The 22,338-nt window shown below is 41.7% G+C and overlaps 1 protein-coding gene across 1 annotated transcript in view; it reads left to right on the top strand.

Annotated features, from left to right (window-relative positions):
• BMPER (BMP binding endothelial regulator) overlaps positions 1-22,338 on the top strand; it is a 168,126-nt gene that overhangs the window by 69,455 nt on the left and 76,333 nt on the right. The window contains exon 7 of the mRNA XM_083578001.1: positions 15,368-15,467. Coding sequence (XP_083434127.1) covers positions 15,368-15,467 — 100 coding nt within the window. The remainder of the gene's footprint in view (positions 1-15,367; positions 15,468-22,338) is intronic.

Here is a 22,338-nt window from a genome sequence, read left to right as displayed (position 1 = left end):
GATAGATTCCTACCCCCCCCCCCAAATTGTTTTACCTATCTGTTTCCTGTTTGCAAAAAGCATACAATATTCGTACTGTATAAGAATCAAGGCTAATAAACAGGCATGGTCTATATATAACCATGTTTTTTGGCACCACCTAGTGGCTTTCATGTGAAACTACCTGGTTCTCAAGGGAATAGAGGGCATTATTTTAACTGTGGCAAAGTGATGTTACTGGGAAATGGGTAAGGAATGAAATGAGAATGAAACAAAGACCCTTCCAAGCTAAAAAATTGTAAAAACTGGTAGCTCAATATGCTGCCGTGGGGTGTCCTGAAAACCACTGACCAGCCCAGTAAAAACTGATCTAACTTATTGCTATTTCATTCCAAGTATTTTGCATCATTTGAAGAATGTGAAGCTTTAATGTATACATGTCATCTTTCTGATGCTGAGCAAAAATTAATACAATTTTTATCGCCAAGTGAGTGATTGCCTTTGAATCATCTGTTGTTCCTTGCTTAAATTCAGCGCGAGTTCAGAAGAAAACAGAAAAAGGAGGGGGATTTTGCATTTTATTGCCTTAAAAGGATCCCAGTGCACCTATATTAAATAGCCAGACACTTTCTCCCGTTACACTATTGTTTTGTAATTGTTGTGCATGAGTCCCAAATTCGGCCCTTTCACTTTTTGTTGTTGTCGTTGTTGCTGTTCATGCTTAACAATTTCATTACTCGTGTAATGAAAAAAATATACCCGAAAGGATTTTATGGGCTTTGTCCTTATTTCTTTCCAGGGCCTTGTTAAAGGCAAAACAAAAGGAGCTTAGATGCTGTTGGAATGTTAGTGAGCTGCTTTCCCCTCCGTCACTCGCAGGGCTGGGAGTTTTTACTGCTGCTACATTTCAGCGATGGTTTGAAAAACACAAACTTTAAAGGAGCGAGCGAATCTCACTTTGCCATTTAACAGCATTCAAAAGGCTGAGGAGGAAAGACTAGGCTGCTGACTAATGTCATGTGCACTCACTGCAACTTATAACGGTGTGTTTCCAGCACTCCTGGGATAACTGCAGATGTGTGGTTGTGACATCACCTCCAGCATGGTGTCCATGTAGTTGCATGTCACTGAGCTTTGTTCATGCCTTGTGGGCGCCGTTCATTCCCTCTTGGAGGTTTACGTCTGTCAGTTTTTTTATCCTGCCAGTTTTCCAAGAGCTCAGCCAGACGTACGCACACAATTCCCTCCCAGCACCACTTCCTGGCTGCAAAACCCTTGTGAAGTAGGGCTAGTTTGAGAGAGAGTGGTTGCCCAAGGTGACCCCGTGAGTGTTATGGCTAACCAGAGATTTCCACCCCCATCTACCTCACCCAAGCCCATCACTCTATTAACAGCACCATGCTGGCTCTCAAAAGCTGCAGAGGTGCCAGGACTACCTCATCCTAAGCATGATGGAAAGTAGTGCAGGAATGCAAACACACACGCACATGAACGGGACTCCGAGGCCAGCCCCATGACATCATGCTGAAACTATACCAGGAAAGATGCAGTGATGGGAAGAAGGTCACCTCTTAAAAGCATAATGTTTCTGTAAAAATGTGGCAAGGGTAAGACTTGCTGTGCTAGCAAAGGTTGTACCACCCATATACTAGCATGGCATTATAAAACGTGGTGTTAGTCCAGTGTTGCAAGCTTCATTGCGACACTGTGAACGACTTAGTCAAAGCAAATATTTCGGGCTTGAATTTTAATTGACAGGTCGTTGTGGGTTCTCTAATTTTTCCTCACAAATTAATGTCACTTCACTTTAAAATTTCTTACCTGGGTTCTCTAATTTGTTCCTCATTTTCTTCTACCTACTCATAACTTTATCCTAGCCTGGTTCCTCTTATTTCATATTTTCAATTTTGGAATGACAATCTTAAAATGCTCCCTATTGAGAATAAGATAGCACTCATAAAAATAAAATAGCCCATGTTTGAAGTTGCCACTCTTTGGACTTTTCCGTTTCTGACATCCCATGAGAACAAAATTAATAGGATCAATAAAACAATAGACCAACAAATGCTCAGTGCATGACATTTTGCAGAGTTGCACAGTTTTTGTTTGGGCTAGATATTCAGCTTTTTAAAAAGCAAAAAGTAGATTTTTCTGAGTGAAGGCCCAGGACTAAGAGTCACTTTTCTTTGGTTGTAGATTCAGCCTTTAATGAACGGAGAAAGTCCTTTCAGACTTAATTTAATTACATTAAACACCAGCCTCTCTTCCTGTCCTTCTATCAATATCCTTGTTCCACTTCTGCTCCAAATATTCCACCCCTGGACAATTTAGCGATTTCAACAGTGCATGTAGTTTTGCATGTCTGGGAAAACCTGGTTGGAACTTCTCCTGATACTGAATTGCATGGGTCATATTGCACTTTTGCTTTTCAGATCTTCAGCTTTTAGGAAACACCTTCATGCCAGGAATCCCAGAGCACTGCAGAAGGTTCTGGAGTATGTTCTAAGGACCATGGGCACTTCATATGGTCAGACTTGGCCAGGCCTAATTTTGTTGCCTCGTTGCCCTGCATAAACTCAGTGCATCTTCATGAAGTTGTGCACCGCAAGGGAAGGCTGAGAGGAAAGTTTGTCTTTCAAGGATGCTTGTCTACCATGATCCCTGATAACCTTCCAGGGCTCTCTAGAACATAGTTGAGGAGCCACTGAAATTCAGGGCAATCAACCTGGATGCAAGTTGCCTGCTGCATATATCTTCCTATTTCAGGTAAAATTGACAAGCTATTTATATATTGGTTCTTCTGACACGCCTAGAACAGAGTTTTTGAAGAGTGCCTCCACATGTTTGTTCCTCAAGTCTCAGCACAAAGCATTGGCAAGTCACTGACCTGGCATGCAGAAATTTTAAATGAAGTCCGCTGGCATTCAGTATCTATAAATTAAATGGTGGCAAAAGTGGTGCGTTCTCTAAATAGAGTGAAGGCTGGCTTTGACGTGTGCCCATAATTAAAACCTTTTCCTACGAATATGATAATCCACCTTGGAAGAAAGAACAAAGAAAAATAAAGATAAGGAATCTTCAAACCGGAAGCCTCCGAGGTATTTTTCTGTGGCTGAAGCGAGAGAAAAAAGAAGAAATATACATTTGCAGGTTTCCTAAATCTCAGTCCTAACGAAGAAGAGCCAAGTGATTTAAATTCTTGTTTTGTCCCTGGACCTTTGATAAAATAGGAATGTGGCCAGCTCACCTTCAATGGGGACTGTTTTCAAGCTCTTCCAAAATCATCCATTCAGCATCTGTTCCATGGGTCCCTTAGTTCTTTCCTGCCATGTTTTAGGGAATGAGAGAACTCCCTCCCTGATGTTTCACACCTTATCCTTCTCTCCTCTTTTGAAGACCTTGTGAAATTGGGCAAAGAGCCAGCCTGAGAATGGAAAAGTACGTTTAATGCTGGAATAGCTAATGTCTTAAAATTTCCCATGGAACATCATTTCCTGTGCTGGGCTTTTTTTTAAAGTATAGTCCTCATCAACATAATAACCTGAAACTATTTCATTTGAAACCTCCATTTAAAATGGTAGATTTATGCTGTACAGAAATCTTTATTTGCAATAATGCAGATGCAGTCATTTGCAGTACCTCATTGTACTCAGAAACAAGTGAGCAAATTCATTTGGTATAGCTGCTTCTTTTACTAGCCAAACAGACGGAAAATACATTACCTTGTAATATAACATGTAATTTTTGTACAGTGAGCAGAAGGCACTATTTGATTGCAAAATCATTTGCACATTCTCATTCAATAGAAGCTTTCGGGGAGAGTGTGGTGGAGAACCTGCTCTGGAGTTAAAATAGTCCGGGAGCAGGTAATGTGAACAGCCTGAAACCACTGAGAGTCAAATGAGACAACACAGGACTAGAAGAACAAATAGTCTTACTTGGAATAGGGTAAAAGGTAAAGGGACCCCTGACTGTTAAGTCCAGTCACGAACGACTCTGGGGTTGTGGTGCTCATCTCGCTTTACTGGCTGAGGGAGCTGGCATTTGTCCGCAGACAGCTTCTGGATCATGTGGCCAGCATGACTAAGCCGCTTCTGACGAACCAGATCAGCGCATGGAAACGCCGTTTACCTTCCCGCCGGAGCAGTACCTATTTATCTACTTGCACTTTGACGTGCTTTCGAACTGCTAGGCTAGGAGGAGCAGGGACCGAGCAACGGGAGCTCACGGGGATTTGAACCGCCGACCTTCTGATCAGCAAGCCCTAGGCTCTGTGGTTTAGACCACAGCGCCACCCGCGTCCCTCCTTGCATAAGCTACTGTCCCATTTTGTTTAGTTCTGAGAGATACCGTTGCTACTTTAGAAATGCAGTGTTTGAAAGGGCAGGCCAGATGATTTGAGAAAGGAACTGATCTGAAATGATGAAATTTCAAGGTCATAAATCTGGTTCACAGGTGTATTACTTATGTGATAACTAGTTTCAAGCTATCATATAGCACTATGCTGCTGGTAGAGTTTCTCTAGGTCTACTGAAAGCCTCAGTGGAGCATCCTTCTGCTCTCATGGGCCCCCATGGTTAAATGTAGAATCCTTTTAATAGTCAGTGGAGCTTATTGGCAGGTGTCTTAGTAATTCCTTAGTACATTCTGAATGACAATGTCTGAAATGTTTCTCTGAGCTTAAAAATAGCTAGACATCTGCTGCTTCATTATGTATAATTTAAGGGATTTGCTTTCAGGAAAAGATTTCTTTCTAAGAGTCGGAAATCCAGTGCACGCAGGATACAGTATATGGAGGGTGTCACTGTCTACCTGAAGGCTGAGCACTTTGTTGGCATCTTAAGGTATGAGAGCATTTTCTCTCTGCCTCTCATTCTCCCTTTCTCTTACACATCTAATTGACTTTGCGGAGAAGTGGGAAGTAGCTATAGTTTCAAAACGGATTTCATTGGAGTAGCACCTGTTTACACCAGGTCTCAATTTAGCCTTAACATGCCTGTGGAATACATTGGAAACAACTCAAGACTCTTCAAGAGAACTCTCTGCATTACAAAATTTCCTGTTAGAGGTTTTACTTTAACAAAGTTTCATTATACCTATCTAGTGGCTTTTTGTGTTTAGCTTCTTCTTTTTTTTAATGAATCAAACTTCACGAGCTTTGCACTACAGCTTGGAGGAAGGAAGAGAAAGAGCTACTCACAAGAACACTTAAGAACTTTCTTGAGCTAATGAGAATATTATGGTGTGGAACAGTTTCAGCAAGACTTGCCAAAGTCAAATACAAACATCATGCTAGGCAGGGATAGACGAAACTCCAGTGAGAAATTCTGCTAGCTTGATTTTAAACTCTTCATCCTCCATTCAAAATCCTTCAGGTGGTTTACCAGATTTTCCTTATTTGCAAAATCTGATGGCAATCAAAGAGTGCGTGGAACCCCCTTGGAAAATTTTTTATAGTCTTATTGAAACTCTTTGGACTCTCATTGAAATTCCTCAAATGTGTTTTCTAGAAGAGGACCTTCAGCTTCACTTCAAAATTCACTTTGGCGGTGCAGTCCTCACCCCTGGTGGATGGATGCAAGATGGTATATGCAGTGTAGTGAAATCCACTTCCTACCAACTATGCGTTGGGCAGGGAGAAGGCGATGCATATTTCGATTGAGTCCATTGTCCAAGTATGAGCAAATAACATGGAAGCATATAGATTTGCAGGGTATAAAAAACAGGAGGTCCCGATGGATGAACAAGGTAAATTGAAACTCTGCATAAATGGAACTCTCTCCTAAGTACAGTTAATGGCTAGCAGATTAGTCTTACTCCTCTTCATCTGCGCAAATTCTGTTGAAGATATGGAGGCTGGACAGAATGGCTGCTTCAAAGATTATGCTATAAAATGGGGATGATTAATTATGGATGTTGGCTAAGTTAAAATGTTTCCCATACAGGCTTACTAATATGAACAAGCAGGTAGAGACCTCACAGGGGGTGGGGAGAATTCACATGGCCCCCACCTAGGCTAGAATTGACCTGATGAAACCCACCCATATTTGCACATTGGCCCAGATCTCTAAGCGGAATGGCTCAGTGGCATTATAATAAAACTGTCAGGCATCAGTATCTAATTTACACCAATATTTTTAGATTCTCTGTAGGAAAAATGTGTCTCTCCTTGCTGCTGAAAAATGAGGTGCGATTCTGTAAGGCTTGGCTGAAAAAGAACAGATGCCGACATCTCTAGAGTTAATATTTTTTCCTTAAAAACACATCTGTCATCAGCCTCCACTTAGAAGAGCAGTGAAGCACATATCTAAATAAACATGGCACTTGGCTCCAACACTGAACCTGCTTTTTGCATAGCAGCAGCTATTATTTTGTCATTGTGGGTGGAAGGTATTTGGGGCTGTTAACCAGCGGGCTATGGTTACTATTTGGCCACATCGCTGCTCTTCACTTTTAAAAGTAATTTCGGATTACACCTTCTCATATTGTTTAAAAGATTGGCTGGCACTGCAGGATTAGAATTAGCGTAAAGCTAACTGATAAACTCGGCTAGTTTATACAGCTGAGAACATTGTGGCCTGGAATGTATGCTGAAGAGCAAAAGAGGGAAATTAGTTTATCTTGGGTGAGTGTTCACCATTTTGAGGAAATGAACATCTCCTCCGCTCCAACCTTCTGACCCTTCCTTGAGAGATGTATTTGCTGCACTCACCCACCCACCCCCGTCTCCAGCTGAAGAAAAGAAATAGAAGGTAGGTTTTACAACTTCCACTCCATCCCATAGCTAGCGTTTCCCCTGCTCTAAACTACAACAAACACATCTGCTGTCCCAAGAGGTTGATCCATCTCAGAGCAAGGATAACCAAGGGAGGGAAGGAAGAGGGAATGGTAACTTGCAAGAGGGAGAATGGGATCTGCAGGGGTAACAATAAGAGCCACTGCTATAACACAGACATGGCATTTGGATACGGAACTTGAAATTCATTTTTGGAGCTTGGAAATTTGTCCAGAATTGTTGGGCAAAATTCTCAACTTTCATTGCTGAGCTGGGCTCTCTGCCATACAGTAGTTATCAATCAAATGTGTGAGAAGACCTGCCAGATTCCTTTCTGGATGCCTGTTTTTGAAGTGGTCTCAGACTGACAATAGTAGAAAAGAAGCTGCTTTGCCACAGTTATTGTGGTGGCAAAAATCTATATTAGCTGAACTTCTGGCAGCCATGAAGCCATGAAAGGCAGTGGAGCCTTGCCTAAGGTGGCAGAATTAAGTGAGCTGGGTGAGGAATGATACTTCATTCCTGGTTTGTGGAAGGGGACCCTGGATGTTCTGCTCTTGTAATTAACTTCTACCTTCCTTCATTCAAATGTATGCAAACAATGGTAAAATAAGAATATAACATTACAAAAGTAATGCTCTAAAAGCAACTCTGTCAAATTTTGGAAGGCAAACCACAGTATAATATGCTGTAGACTCTTTTTTCCTGTAGTGGCTCCCCCCACCTCCACCCCACCCCTGCTGCACTCAGGCCTACCTGTGTGCCTCCCTGGTGCCAAGAAAATACATTTTTGTTTTCCTGGGTATTTGGGCAGCACCAGTTGTATTTTAAGGAACGTGGTGGCGCTGTGGGTTAAACCACAGAGCCTAAGACTTGCCGATCAGAAGGTTGGCGGTTCGAATCCCCACAACGGGGTGAGCTCCCGTTGCTCAGTCCCTGCTCCTGCCAACCTAGCAGTTCGAAAGCACGTCAAAGTGCAAGTAGATAAATAGGTACCACTCCAGCGGGAAGGTAAACAGTGTTTCCGTGTGCTGCTCTGGTTCACCAGAAGCGGCTTAGTCATGCTGGCCACATGATCCGGAAGCTGTACGCCGGCTCCCTCGGCCAATAAAGCGAGATGAGCGCCACAACCCCAGAGTCGGTCACGACTGGACCTAATGGTCAGGGGTCCCTTTACCTTTACCTTTAGTTGTATTTTATGGTTAATCAGTTTTAAACATGTTTTTGTAATGTTGTTACTGCATTTTTCACTTGCTAGTAAATTGCTTCAGGATTTTTTAGTGGGAAACAATATGCAAATTCAATAAACCTAATCCTAGTTTCAACTATTGCGTTGGAGATACTTCACATTCAAATCTACAACCTCCAGGACAACGCAGATACTTTGCTACAGATAAATTAGGTGTGAGCTTTTCACCGTGAACTTCAGCAGTCAAAAGTACTACTGTAAACAACTACATGTGAATTCTGTATAAATATTTGTCTCCCTTCCCATGACTCCACCAAAACACGGTGTTGGCCAGTATGACAGGTTGTTTGATTGTGGTTAAGGTGAGCATTGGCTATGCTGACTGGGGATGATGAAAGCTGGACTACAACACTAGCTACCCTGACATAATACATTATGTGTAAATAACACACAGATCATCTGCACATTTGCCATGATATTGGGTGCATAGGAGATTATATAATACATGTGATGCATAATACTGTGTGCAGTTTAAAAAGGTCTGAGAAGACTCCACAAATATGCTCTAGTTTTGCAAAGTTTCCTGCAGATGTTCTCAAACATTTACTGTGTAAGCATGTGTACTGCTTAACTAGGTATTATATTTCCAGTCTCCTATGCCTGTGTGTTTCGAAGAACAAGCAGGATTTCCTGTTGGGGCAACCCTTTGATAGCTATGCTGAAGGAAGTGGAATGTGTGAAATCCTGTATATCCGGAGATTGCATCAGCAATAAGTGTGGAATGCAAATAGTCTTTAACAGGAAGTATGTGTGTGTTGCATGTGTCTAGGCACACCGACAACATACTTGAGAAAATGCTTCAGAAAATTTGTAAGTAGAAGTGCTCCGTAATAAAGTAGCAGGCCGTATAATGGCAAAAGAAGAAAACTATACAAATAAAGGATTTATAATGGGGTGCATGAGGTAGGTGTGGGTGTTTGGAGTTCATAATAGGCTCCAGAGCTACATGTGTTGGGAACTACTATGGATGCAGGACTTTCTGATGTTTCTACTGCAGCCACTCAGTTGGCTCAACAAACATGCTGCTTTTCCACATGAACAGCAACCATAAAGAGACTTGGCACAAAGGATGGGTGTACCATGGGGCCAGTCCTAACAATCTAATCTTGATTTTGGAAAGTGGTTTTCTGCTGTCTGCTCGTTTTCTGTATGCTCGGACATCTCTTGAGATATCACTGCCAAACATGGCACAAGGGATCCCAAGTTGCGGGCTGGGTGGGCACTTTTTGCCAATGCTTGGTTGCCAGTCGCCATTTTGAATCAAGATGGCCGACCAAAACACAACATGGGCGTGATTTCACCCAGGTTTTGGTATAGGTTGAGCCTCCTCTCCAAATATTGTCGCCAGACTTGGCACAAGGGTTCCTAAGGTAGGGTGGCAGCCTTTGTCGTTGTTTGTGGACTGGGCACAGTTTTAAATCAAATGGGTGGCCCAAAGCATCAGTTTGTCATGTTTCTGCTAATTTTTCAGCATAGGTTTGGCTGCCTTTCGAGATAATGTCACCATTCTTGGCACAGTGGTTCCCAAGGTGGGGGCAGTGGACTTTGTTGCCATTGGGTTGTTGGGCACCATTGTGAATCAAGATGGTGGAATGAAACATGACTTTGGTGTGACTGCACCCAGTTTTTGGTTTGATGCATCCAAATTTGCAAATTACACTATTCATTCAAAAAACACAATATTCTCAGAATGTTAAAGTAAACTGTAGTATAATTTTAGACAGTCAACTGATTGAGAAGGTGAACATACAAACGATGGGAATTTTGTATTACAGTGAGGTGGATTTCTTGGTGCCAGTAAGAATAAGTTTGTTCTAATTTAGTGCAAAAGTGCTTAGAAAAGCCAACAGTCTGGCATTCAAAATGCTCTTCTTTATCTAAAAGAAGCCCTGCTTTATTAATTATGAGTGACGGCCAAGGATTTCTAGATGTTGATTTCTAGTAACTTTTCATGTTGAAGTAATATTTCGTTGTGCACATTATACTCAGTATTTAACTAAATCTTTGTGTAAGATAAATACCCTTGCGGGCTGAATTCAAAAGTGGGCAAGATGGGTGGGTGCATACATTTTCTTTCTATTTCTGCCATCTGTTTACCACCACTCCTCCTTGCCATCCACATTAAATTAGGGCAAGGGCTACATGTGGCCCTAAAGTCGCAAGTTGCCCTGCGCTTCCCTAAATCATAGTTACAACTTACCACATTTTTTTAATGCCAGAGGAGGAGACAGGAGCTCATAGTCCTGAGGCTCATTCACATAGCACTGAACTAGGGTTTAGCATTACAGCTCAATATGACATTTGGCTCTTGAAAACAATTAAATAGAAAGCTTTTGTGTATTTGGTAGTGGAACAGGTTTAGAGGCTATCAAGCATTTTCAATTATTCCGAGTGCCCCTCTTTAATTTAATTCATGAAGGCTCTTCATTAGTAAGCATGAATTTCAAGGTTATGAACATGAAGTTATTCTCTGCACCCATGGGCATATGTAGGAAGCCAAAACAAAAACCCCACCTATCTTATATAATTATGCATTTTGTATTGTCTTAACAATTACAAAAAAAAGCAAACTAATTATTGGCATCTTTTTTCACATGCTGAAATGAGCAAGGGCTCATGGGCTCAATTCTGACACCATACCGCCATAAGACACTTATTATTTAAGTAATATCTGAATACCGCCATAAGACACTTATTATTTAAGTAATATCTGAATTGACAAGCCAGAAACCATGGTTTGAAGTCAAGTTTGCATTCCTGTGTTTATGCTAACTATGGATTGGCATGATGCCTGAATCAAGAAACCACAGTTATGGTTGTTGTTCTATGCCTTGAGGCTGTTGCTTCACAGAATGAATTCATGGAGCAAAGTGCAAAGAGGGTGAGTGATTTAAGCACACAAGGAAGTGACAGTCATGGGGTCCATGATATATGTCTTGTTTTGTCCTAAGCCATAGTTTGGTGTGATATCTGGTAATACTATTGAATTAAAAGAATAACAGATTATACATTGTGCAAAGTGTTACCAGCGGTGAACGGAATATATTAGATTCCTGTGTTGCAGGTTTAATTGAGCTTCTTTGCTAAGAGGAAATTCTTTGACATCATTACGATGTACTTTGGCTAAAAGCCTGACATGCTGAAGTGTATTTTTGTGATCTCAGGAAGCGCAGCCCCTGGAAACTAGAATAGATGACAAACAGCAGCATTGATTTGGCCCTTGGCACCACACACTTCAGCATGGTTGCCGGTTGTTAAGAAGGAAGATGGCTGCAATTCAGTGGATTCCTTTTGATCTGAATTACTAGCTGATGGACGGTACAAAAATACATTGCAGCTGGATGCACCTATAAAAGCTTAATTCCAAAAGAGGAACCAGTCCATAATTACTTGGGGTTCTAATGTCCCAAGAATTTTACATTACACAGACACGGAAGGAACCTTGTATGAAACCTGGCGGTGTGTCCTGTCACACGATTTTTTCAAATGTTTAACTTTTATATTTATAACACCAAAACTTACAGAACATATTTTAACATTTTGGATGCTGCAATTTCCTATTTTTTAATGTGTCATACATCATCTCGATTTAGCACACCCACACGAAATTGTGAGTTCCTGCTCCCAAATAAAATAGATGGTATTAGGCTAGCTAGGTACAGTGTAGTTAGTGAGGGTATCATTTTTTTAACTTAACCATTTCCAGGTACTACAACAGCATAAATAACATTGCAAGTAATGGATAACACATGGAAAGGAGGATGAATCAAAATAATCTCGGTAAGCCCTGGCGCAAGAGTTTGTCCATTTGATTACTGCTCTTCCCTTTGTGCCATATTCATGACATGCACACGAGGCTTCAATCCCACCAAAGAGACGCAAAGGCACTTTCTATTTCAGTGTGAAAAAGCTCTCAGCTCTACTGTTAAGTTCAAATTCAGTATGCACCAACAAATAATAACATAGTTCAGATTTATAGCTACAGTGGCTGTATAACTGAATAACTAATATGTTTGGATTGGACTGGTGAGGAAAATTTCCTTTTTTTCACCATTTGGTAAATGCTGAGGTAAGAAACATTTGGTTCAAACTGGTCCTCTTTTGGAATTAAACTTTTTATAGGTGCATCCAGCTTTTTAAGGCTCCTCTTTGAAAACAATTGCAAAAGTATTGCTTTTTCTCTTGTAACGTTGGATCACCCTCATAATATTCCCTCGGTATTATTGGGGCAGGAGAAAGATGTTATAAGCAGAAAGGTTTGACGTTGACATGCTCCCTGTTTTGCTAGCTGTTGTCATTCTTAAAAATAACTTCCAACAGATAATTTCTCACTGGGGCCTGAGTGATCAAGGCCGCATATGCACTATATACTTAGAGTAGCGCCATACCACTTTAAACAGCCATGGCTTCTCCAAAGAATCTTGGGAAGTGTATGTTATGTACTGAAGTTCCCACCCTGGGCCAGCAGGGGGATACTGTAGATAGTTATGCAAATGAAGGATCGAAAGTGCCATTCAGTGATTGGATAGTTTGTATGCAAATGAAGGATCGAAAGTGACGTTCAGTGATTGGATAGTTTTAGAAAGTTGTTACAGTAACAAGGTACTGGAGCTCTATATAAGCAGGCTGACTGAGTCCTTCAGCTCAGTTCAGTTCTGGCCTCAGAATAAAGAAGAGCTGTTTGAAGAATCGCTGTGTCGTCTGATATGTTTGCCCACAACTTAACAGTGTAGTTTGTGCAGGGTGCCGAGAGCTACAATTCCCAGAAGGGTTGATTGCCCCAACACCAGATGGAGGGGCACAGACTCGCCGCTTCTGCTTTAAACCACTGAAGGTGTCTCTCGCTTGACCTACCTGCTCCTTCGGATAACCTCATCACTCATGTATCACGAAAAAACCTTTTGGGCATGGTGCCTGTTTCTAGGCTTCTCCCGCGAGCAATTGGACCATTTTTCAAAAGTTGTAGGTTTAGTTCTCTGATAACCGCACCTGCACATTCTTGAAAAAGAAAAAAAAGGGGGGGGGATCTGTTCTCTGAGCTAAGTGGAAAAAAATCATTTCAGAGTTTCCTGACTGATTCATAATTCAGAGCAGCAGTTTCAGACCGCAATATACTTTGCATCCCTGGATGCTATGTTGAAAGGATTATGAGCGCAGGCCTAAAGCTGTGTGCATTCAGGATGCTTCAGCAGCCCCCCTTGGGGCAAGTTGGAGGGGGGGAAAGAAAGGCTGTGTTCTTTTCAGACAGTGCAGTGTCTGAAAATCTTATTAAAGCGTGCGTATGCAGTAAAGATAATGCTTTATTTTGGGTATTGGTATTAACATTAGAATTAAAACGTCTCAGTAAACTCATCACACACCACCGCTTCCTCCTCTGTGCTGTAGAGAGGTAGAGCATTTATATTACTTGTCTCTCAAGAGAGTTTAGAGAGAGATCCTGAATGCATGGGGCTGTGGACAACTCATAATTCTTTCATGCCTCTAGGAGTGCAGAGTTTATTGCTGGCTGCTTGTGCTGCTTTAAATTATAAACTATACAGGAAATTTAAATGAGACGATCTGGAGCAAAGATTTCTTTCTTTCTTTTTTTTAATATGAGTTGATTGCAGTCCTTTGTGGGAGACACAGAACAGGTTTTGCTGCAGCGGAGGTTGCGGCTGCCCATTCATTCATAGCCGCCATCCATTTATTGTCTTCTGAAATGAGAAACAAAAGCCACACCGAAACAGAATACAGTGGACGCTCGGGTTGTGAACATGATCCGTGCGGGAGGCATGTTCACAACCTGCAGCGTTCACAACCTGCAGTGGCGCGTCTGCGCACGTGCAGGTTGCGATTCGGCGCTTCTGCGCATGTGCGACTGCCGAAACCCGGAAGTATCCCGTTCTGGAACTTCCGGGTTTCAGCGCGTCCGTAACCTGAAAAAACGCAACCTGAAGCGTCTGTAACCCGAGGTATGACTGTATTGTTTAGGCTGATAGCTCTGTTTGGTAGTAGAGACAATCTTTTCTTTTTATGCACAACGCCCAGCAGATGAACTGTGCTCCCTGACCAGGGCCTCTCTGTGCTTATATACATGTTGATAATATTTCATTTAAAGGGCTGGGTTGGCCAAAACAATATTTCTTTCACAGTTTGACCTTCACCCTCTCTATTTTATTCCCAAGACCTTTATTCTACATTGTACCGTATAACTCCAAGGATAGCTCTTTATTCTTTTAAAAACAGTCTTTCTCAAAATCCGGCCTCGTGTTCCCTTATTATTTTCTCATCTCCCAGTGCCTGCTTCATTACTGCTTATGGGGGATTTTTGCCTTCGTTTTTAGCTCTGTGTTTCCCCTCACAGTGGTAGTATTTAGAGCAGCAATTGTCTGGTGTGGAGGCACCAGTCTGCCTCTCCTGTCTTTTGGATCCAACTTTCCCTCGGGAGAAGTCACAAGATTATAGAAAGACGGCTTGAAATAAAATAAAGTAACAGTTTCAAACCTGAAACCAAATTTAACTCTTTTTGTAACTCCGTGAAAAAAGAAAAGAAAGATTTTAATGGATAACAAAGGTACATGGAACGTCTCTGTTTTCAATTAATAAGAGCAGGTCAGTTATATTCGGTATGAGATGCTGCCAGTGCTTTTTTTCTTTAAAAAAAAAAGTTTAGGGGTACTCTAATTTTGACTCAAGAAAATCACCATTTTATAGTTCAAATCGGGGAAAATAAATATGGTAAATGGACAAAAGTACAAAGATTCACAAAATGTTTAGGGCATAGCTGTCAACCTTTCCTTTTTTTGCTGGAAATTCTCTTATTCCAGCACCGTTTCCCACTGCTTCCCGTTGCTATCCCGGATTGTTAGATATCCCATAGATTGTCCCTGAGACAGGTGAGGCTGCTGATCCCTTATTTTCAAATCTGAAAGTTGACAGCTATGGTTTAGGGGTATACGTACCCCTGTATCCCCCCCAGAAAAAAAGCACTGGATGCTGCTATCATAGGCATTGTGAGATTAGGGCAGAGAGAAGAGGGGAGAAAGAAGTGGGAATAACAATATTTCATTCTTTTGCACAGTGTATGTGCACAGTTTCTGTATCAGTGTCAGGTGGACTCCCAGCACCCATAACAAAGCAAATTCCCCAAGATTCTTTCTAGGAAACCATGTGCTTCATATGTTGTGGATGTTACAATATGCTGAAATGCATTGTATAAGATTTGGCCTATGAAGTTTTTGTATAGATGAGAATCTCATCTTTCCTGCTGGATGTGTTTTCAATACGTTAGCATTGAATTAAAGTGTGTTTAGAGAAGTGTGGCTCAGGCTGCACTGCATTCTTCAGCTGTGCGTTCTCTAACTGACCCTATTTTCTTTTAGGGTGGCAGGACACAGTGCGTACAGGAAGTGTGCCCCATTCTTTCATGTCCCCAGCATCTCAGTCATACTCCATCCGGACAGTGTTGCCCAAAATGTTTGGGTGAGTGGTTGTTTAAACAGGCATATTGCATGTACTCTGTACGTTTTCTTTCAGACAACTCACAGACACTTGAGGAACCTTATGCATAGTTATATAGCACAGAAAATTTTTGAAAGAGAACAATTGCATCAAATAAATGGAATATAGTTAGAAAATTATATCTGTTACAATGGTATTATCATGAGTATTTTCATTTCCACCTCCCCTGTTTTTCTTTATCAGGAATTAGGCCAAATCTTGGCCACTTAAATTTGGTTTTCTATAGATGTCAGATGTACTATTTACTTTGGAGAATAAATGTGATCTTCGGAACTGGATCTGGAAGATTATTATGTACATCTGTTTTTGTTCTCCCCAAATGAGAGCAATGCTGTATGGTATTTTATTTATTTATTAAGACCATCTTAAACCCACCCTTCACCCAATGATCACAGGGTGGGTTAAAATAATATTTAAAAGAGGCAACAACTATCCAATGATTAGAGCAGATAAAACTGTAATACACTTGAAAATGTTTTGCAGAAACAGACTAACATCCAGATGCAACATTAGCAAAGTTGTCGTTTGCTTGGTTGTTTTTTTTACAGTCAGGTGGTATATAAATTGTATTAGATACATGAATAAAACAGTCGTACTTCTGGGTGGGTTGGGGAAGATTTTCCATAATCAGTGTGTCACTACGCAGATGGCGCTGTCCCATATCACCACCCAGTGTATAGAAATATAGAAATTCTGGAGGTGAGAAAAAAAGGGCTTCCCTTCCAGACTGAAGAATCTGGTGAGGCTGCTGCAGGAAGGCATTTATTCACATTCCTGGTACCACGTTGTTTAAGGTCAACACTGGCACCTTAAATCAGGGGTCGGCAACCCATGGACCGGATGCAGCCCACAAAGACCATTTTACCAGCCCACGAGCTGCCCGCAAACCGAGCCACCCACTTGGCAAGTCCCCCGTGCGCTGCGCTAAACCAGCACAGTGTGGCATGGGAACTCGCCGACTGGCACCAAAAATGGCATCTGCGCATGTGCAGATACCCAAAATCGCGTCTGCGCATGTCTAGACGCTGGAAATCGCGCTTGTGCAATCACGATTTGCGGTGTCCCTAAAAATCAGTATATGATCCCTAATAGCTACTCCAGTGAACATTTTAGTGGCAGCCTCCTGCACTAATGATCATTTCTGGACCATCTTTCAGTAAAGTCTCTTGCAGAGAGTACGTTACAATAATATAAATAGGAGGCTGCCAGGGTGAGAGAAACTGTGGCTAGTCCACTGTATCCATGAATGACTGCAGCTGGAGAATGATCTGAGGCTAGAAAGATGCAGTCTGTGCCACTGAGGCTCCCGGGATGGAGTGACAAAGTTGGATCATGGGTTATCCTCAGAGTACAAATCTGTTCACTTATTTAGTTATTTAATTTATTAAACCACAAATGAGTACAAAACCATTCTTATAACAGTAACCAATATACAAAACCAACTGGAGGTGACGAATTATTTCCTTGCGTTCAAAAATGGTATATAGAGTGAGGGTTGGGGTCAGTTAAATAGTTCTGCTAGCAAGAGGCAGAGCAATGACTCTTGCTAGCGCAACAGGGCTTCCTCCCCTCTCCTCTACTATGTGACCCCCCCCCCCGAACAGTGTGTGGCAGGAGGAAGGGGAGGTTGTTCCATCAGAAAAGCAGATATGCTTGCTCTGATAGAACATTTGTTTTAGTGTGATATTGAATTATTCCCTGAATTTGTGAAATCGGCTGACTGCTGTGCAGACTAGATGATCCATGGGATCCCTTCAAACTCTGTGATTATATCAGTATTCCAATAAGGATCTCCACAACTTGCATTGGGGGGGGGAAAGCATATCAGCTCAGTTGGTTAGGGCATAGTGCTGATAACGCCAAGGTTGCAGGTTTGGTCCCCATATGGGACAGTTGCATATTTGTGCATTGCACGGGGTTGTACTAGATGATCCTCAGGGACCCTTCCAACTCTACAATTCTGTGATTCTACGTGCTAATGGTAATTGCCTTTACATCCTGTGTGCTAGTTAGACTCTTCCAATATTGCAGCTGTACTTCCAGAAAAGTACAGCTAACCCCATTGAGAAAAGGCTGCCTACCCAGTTCCCTGACCCAAGAACTACCACCCCACAGCTCTTCCATCTTGTTGGGATCACCCTGAGTTTGTTGGCCTTTATCCACTACTGTCCCCATCCAACACCTGCAAGACATCCCCGTGGCTCCAGTGATAATGAAAAATAGAGCATATAGCTGATGCCACTCCCCAAACCCAGCAGCAGTTCCAGCACTACTCCAGAGGAGCATCTCTTGAACTGGGCCAGGCATCGCCTACATGGCATTTTCCAGGTGTTGTTGTAATACAGCTCCCATTATCTCCGACTATTGGCAGTGATTTGCTGGGGATGATGAAAGTTGTAGGCCTAGTTGTGGCATCTTGTTAGCTGCTGCTGAACTGGTGGTGCATGTGCTCTAGGTGGCAAAATGGCTTGCTTCTAGATGTACCTGCAGTATAAAAGGGAGATGGAATGATATAACTGGCTTTTGGGAGGATACAACAATGCAAGAGGCTTTGTTAGTGAACAAGCTAGATAACTCATTTATTGTTTCCAGCCTCGCCAGACCAATATAATGTGCTTTCATGCAATGCACGGCAATGCAAAGGATGTGTTGTCCCATATGGGATTTCTGAACATCTTGAATTGATTTTCATAGGACAGTCTTGGCGTTGACTGGGATTTTTCATATCCTGCAAGACTTGGCTGGCATGCCATAAAAGTTGTACTGAATTATCTTCTGGGCTGGTGCACATCATCACTTTGTGATTACTGCTTTCTAACTCAAAACATTACATCAAGGAGATTGTTCTGCAGGATGTACAGAGCCGTTTTTAAAGACGTGTGCTTGTTGTAAGAATTGGCAATATCATTGCAGGTGGGGATTATTCAAACGTCTGTTCACAGTAGATGAGATTTGTTAAAGGCACACTGACTCCAAACCAAAATGTGACAAATATACTATAAACCAGACTCTGACAGAGCACTTGTCTTATACCAAGCACACAGACTCAAGTGCTGAAATATATTAGCTTCAGCACGAATATAAGTGCTGTAATATACATATAAGAACTTTGCACATCCAGGGTTGTCTCCATTCTCTTCAGTTCAGTGAGAGGGCCTCTTTTCCCAAGAAGCTCTCAGTGGTCTGTCAAAGCTCCATGGGATGTGTTGTTGATTCTAAAAGATGTAGTTTTAAGCGAGAGAGTTCCCTAACCTTTAGTCCATGATAGCATACCTAAAAGTCTAATCGGATGTGAAACCTCAGCTTCTCAGACTAAACCCCTTCAATTTTTCATGTGAACACCTCTAAACCATATTTAGCATGAGTTTTATTCTAGCGCCACCATCTTCTCTTCTCTTCTCTTTGCTTCTCTTCTCATGTGGCCAAGAGAGGACCAACTGGGAGATGCCTGCCTATTCTGCAGCATCTGGGTTTCATCAGGAGTTGGCTCAGAGAACAGTCTGCAGTCAGGAAAAAGGAAGTACTTCTTCACACAGCACAAAGTTAATGGGATTTGCTGCCACAAGATGCGGTGACTGCCACCAGTTGAGATGGATTTGAAAGTGGATTAGAAAAAATGGAGGATGAAGCTATCAGTGGGCACTAGTCATAATGGCTGGACACTGCCTCCAAATTCGGAGGCAGTGAGCCTCTGGATACCAATTGCTGGTTAACAACTGTGGAGAAGGACTAATGCCCTCAAGTTCTGCCTCTGGCCTTCCCAGAAACATCTGGTTGGCCACTGAGATGGGCTTTTGGTCTAATCCAACAGGAATCTTCTTCTTCTAGCTCATTGTGGAAGATCTTTTCACCTTCCTCAGACTTTGCCTCCAGATTCTTAGAAGAGAGGCAAGTGTTCCTGTCCCCAGAGATTTTTCATACTGCAGCCAATTCTCTTTTCCATTCCAGTGCAATACAGCAGATGTGTTTGTGGGCTTGTGTGAGGCAGTAGGATGGGGATGAAATCTGGAAAACAGGTGTGAGGGAGAACAAGTTTTGAGGTGGCAAGCAAATGTGTCTCCTCTCAATTGTTTCCAGATATTACATACATAGTTATATCTAAATCCTCTCCAACACATCTGCTGTGTTGTGATGGTTCTGTTACAAGACAACCTGTAAAGGCTATTGGCCTGTTGTGTTATGTTAGTACTGCTACCCAAACCCTTAACAATCTTTACAACAACCCATCCAATAATTAGGTCAGAGTAATCATTCACCCAGGAATTATCTGATTTTATTCATAATCCTAACAGAGGGTTGAATCCAGACTTCCCATCATGTGCAGAGTAGACCCATAGGTATAAATGGGGCTTAAGTCATGACCGATTTAAATCCTACTGGTATCAGCGTGTCTGCTTTAAGCATGACAAAATCATAGAGTCCAGAGTGAGCTCTTAATTTTGAAATGAAACTTTTGAAAGCAAAAAATACTTATTGGTACAGTATAGTTGTGCATGCTAATCATCTTTAGAAAGCCCAGCCATTTAAAAGTTTATTTCCAGGTAGTTTATTAGCACGGGTGTAACTGAACCCTTGGGGAAGCTGCAGTCACTTTGCCTCCTTTCCTCAAGCTGTAAAATGGGAATAAATCTACATTAAAATGTTGTCTTTATCTGTCTGTACTTCAGTCCTGAAATGGCAGTACTTGTCAAAAATGATGACAAGTATGAGGGTAATCAGATATAAGGGTTGTCTTGTATGACCTTAGAGTTTTACATCTTCGTGAAACAAAACAAAATTCTTAGTAAAGAGCATGGAAGCACATTTTAAAGTTAGGCCAAGCCATAAAACATGGGTTTTGTGTATATAAAACCCAGGTCCAATTCTTGGCTTCTCCTAAACTAAGACAACTCCATTGTTGCAATACATTTTTTTGTTTTGTTTTTATGGGATATTAATCATACATTTGTAGAAATTGTTTTATTGTGTTTAGTGTTTGTAGAGATGTTTTTAATTGTTTTTAGAACTTGTGGGGGGGTTGTACTTTATCTAATTTTTTATCTTGTTTTACACTGCTTCCTTTGGTTGCAGGCTGTGAAGCAGTCCATAAATGGGTTAGTTGGTCAATTACCGTATTTTTTGCACCATAACATTCACTTTTTTTCCTCCTAGAAAGTAAGGGGAAATGTCTGTGCGTGTTATGGAGCGAATGCCTGTGGGTGGCGGAGGGGATCTGCTGCAGTCATGAGCAGAGGATCCATGGTTCCCCTTCCTTCCCTCCTCCGTGGCTCGCTTTGAAACAGCAAAGCAGGAGAAGAGCCGCTGAGTGGGGAGGAGAGAGGGACAGAGAGCCTGCTTCTTTAAAGGAGCAAAGCGGGAGGGGAGAGGAGCCTTCTTCCCTTATACCCCTCTTCTTCATTATTAGCAGCATCCTTCTCCACCCACCCCACATGTGCTTCTTCTCCCCTTAAACTCCTCTCCTGCATTATTAGCAGCAGCATCCTCCACACACCCCACGCGTGCTCCTTGTCCTCCGAGTGCTTTCCCTTCCTTCCCCACTTAAAACGTGGTTACAAAGCACGGATCCACATGGATCCTCAGGATTTTTGCACTGGGTCACCCCAAATTCACCATCAGATCACATAGCATGTCCATGGCTACATCTTGCACCAAAAAAATCACGCACCCACTGTTGCCTGGGGCCGCAGTGGTGCAAAAACGTGGTTACAAAGCATGGATCCACATGGATCCTCAGGATTTTTGCACTGGGCTACTCCAAACTCACTGTCAGATCACATGTCTGTGGCCACAGCATGAACCACAAAAATCATATATCCACTGTTTCGTTTAGAATATTTTTTTTCTTGTTTTCCTCCTCTAAAAACTATGTGCGTGTTATGGTCTGGTGCGTGTTATAGAGCGAAAAATACGGTAATTAAAAGTGAGACCTGCAGCTAAATGTTGCAGTGTATAGTGTTCCTGTCCTAGATATTCCATTCCACTAACCCTCCCTTCTGGTTTCCCATATTCATCTTCAAAAGTCAGTTTGGGTTCCGCACATTAGCTGCCCCCCCCCAAATATAAATAAATTGTGGTTCTTTAAACCTTGGGGTTTCACCAAGCTTATTGATGTCTCTTTCTTGTGGGTGATGCCATTTTGGCCACATGAGGACTGGTACCCAGATAATTGAGTTTACTATTATTTTTCAAACAGATCTCTGGCAGCAGGGCTAGGAAAACCCTCTACCTGACCCTCAGAAGTGCCACTGGCCATGGGCTAGATGGATCAATAGTCTTATGTGATTATCATTTATCCATTTATTTATTTATTTATTTATTTATTTATTTATTTATTTAAACTTTTTCGTCGCTTGTCACCCGAAGGTCTCCAAGTGACCCAGCAAAGAAAAATATACAGTACATAATACCATAGGGAGGAAGAGGGGGAATCATCTAATACATTAATATTTGATATGACATCCATGGAAAAATACATACCAGCCATGTAAATAGTAGTAAACAATATTAACAATACTCAAATAATAAACAGAGCAATACTCTGACCTGCTAATTAGCAAATGAACAAAAATTCAGTTCCCTCTATTCCAAAAATCATTCACATTGAATCAACAATTTCCCCCATTGAACCTAGAAGTCTAGTGTCAAGGCAAGCTGTTACAAATAAGTAGTTTAGAATCCCTCCACTCCACAAGTTTTATAGAGATTTGCCAACATTGTTTTATAGTCCCCTATCTTTGCCTCAGGTAATTGGTAATTTCTTCAAAAAAGGATAAAAAGCAAATCCTGTATAAATGGATTAAAACAGAACAATCCAGTCAATAATAGTTTGCAG

Source organism: Podarcis filfolensis (genome assembly GCF_964270895.1).
Source record: "Podarcis filfolensis genome assembly, chromosome: 12".
In the NCBI taxonomy this organism is placed as follows: domain Eukaryota; kingdom Metazoa; phylum Chordata; class Lepidosauria; order Squamata; family Lacertidae; genus Podarcis; species Podarcis filfolensis.
The sequence above is the reverse complement of the archived record's forward strand: the minus strand, read 5'-3'. Positions and strand labels throughout refer to the sequence as shown.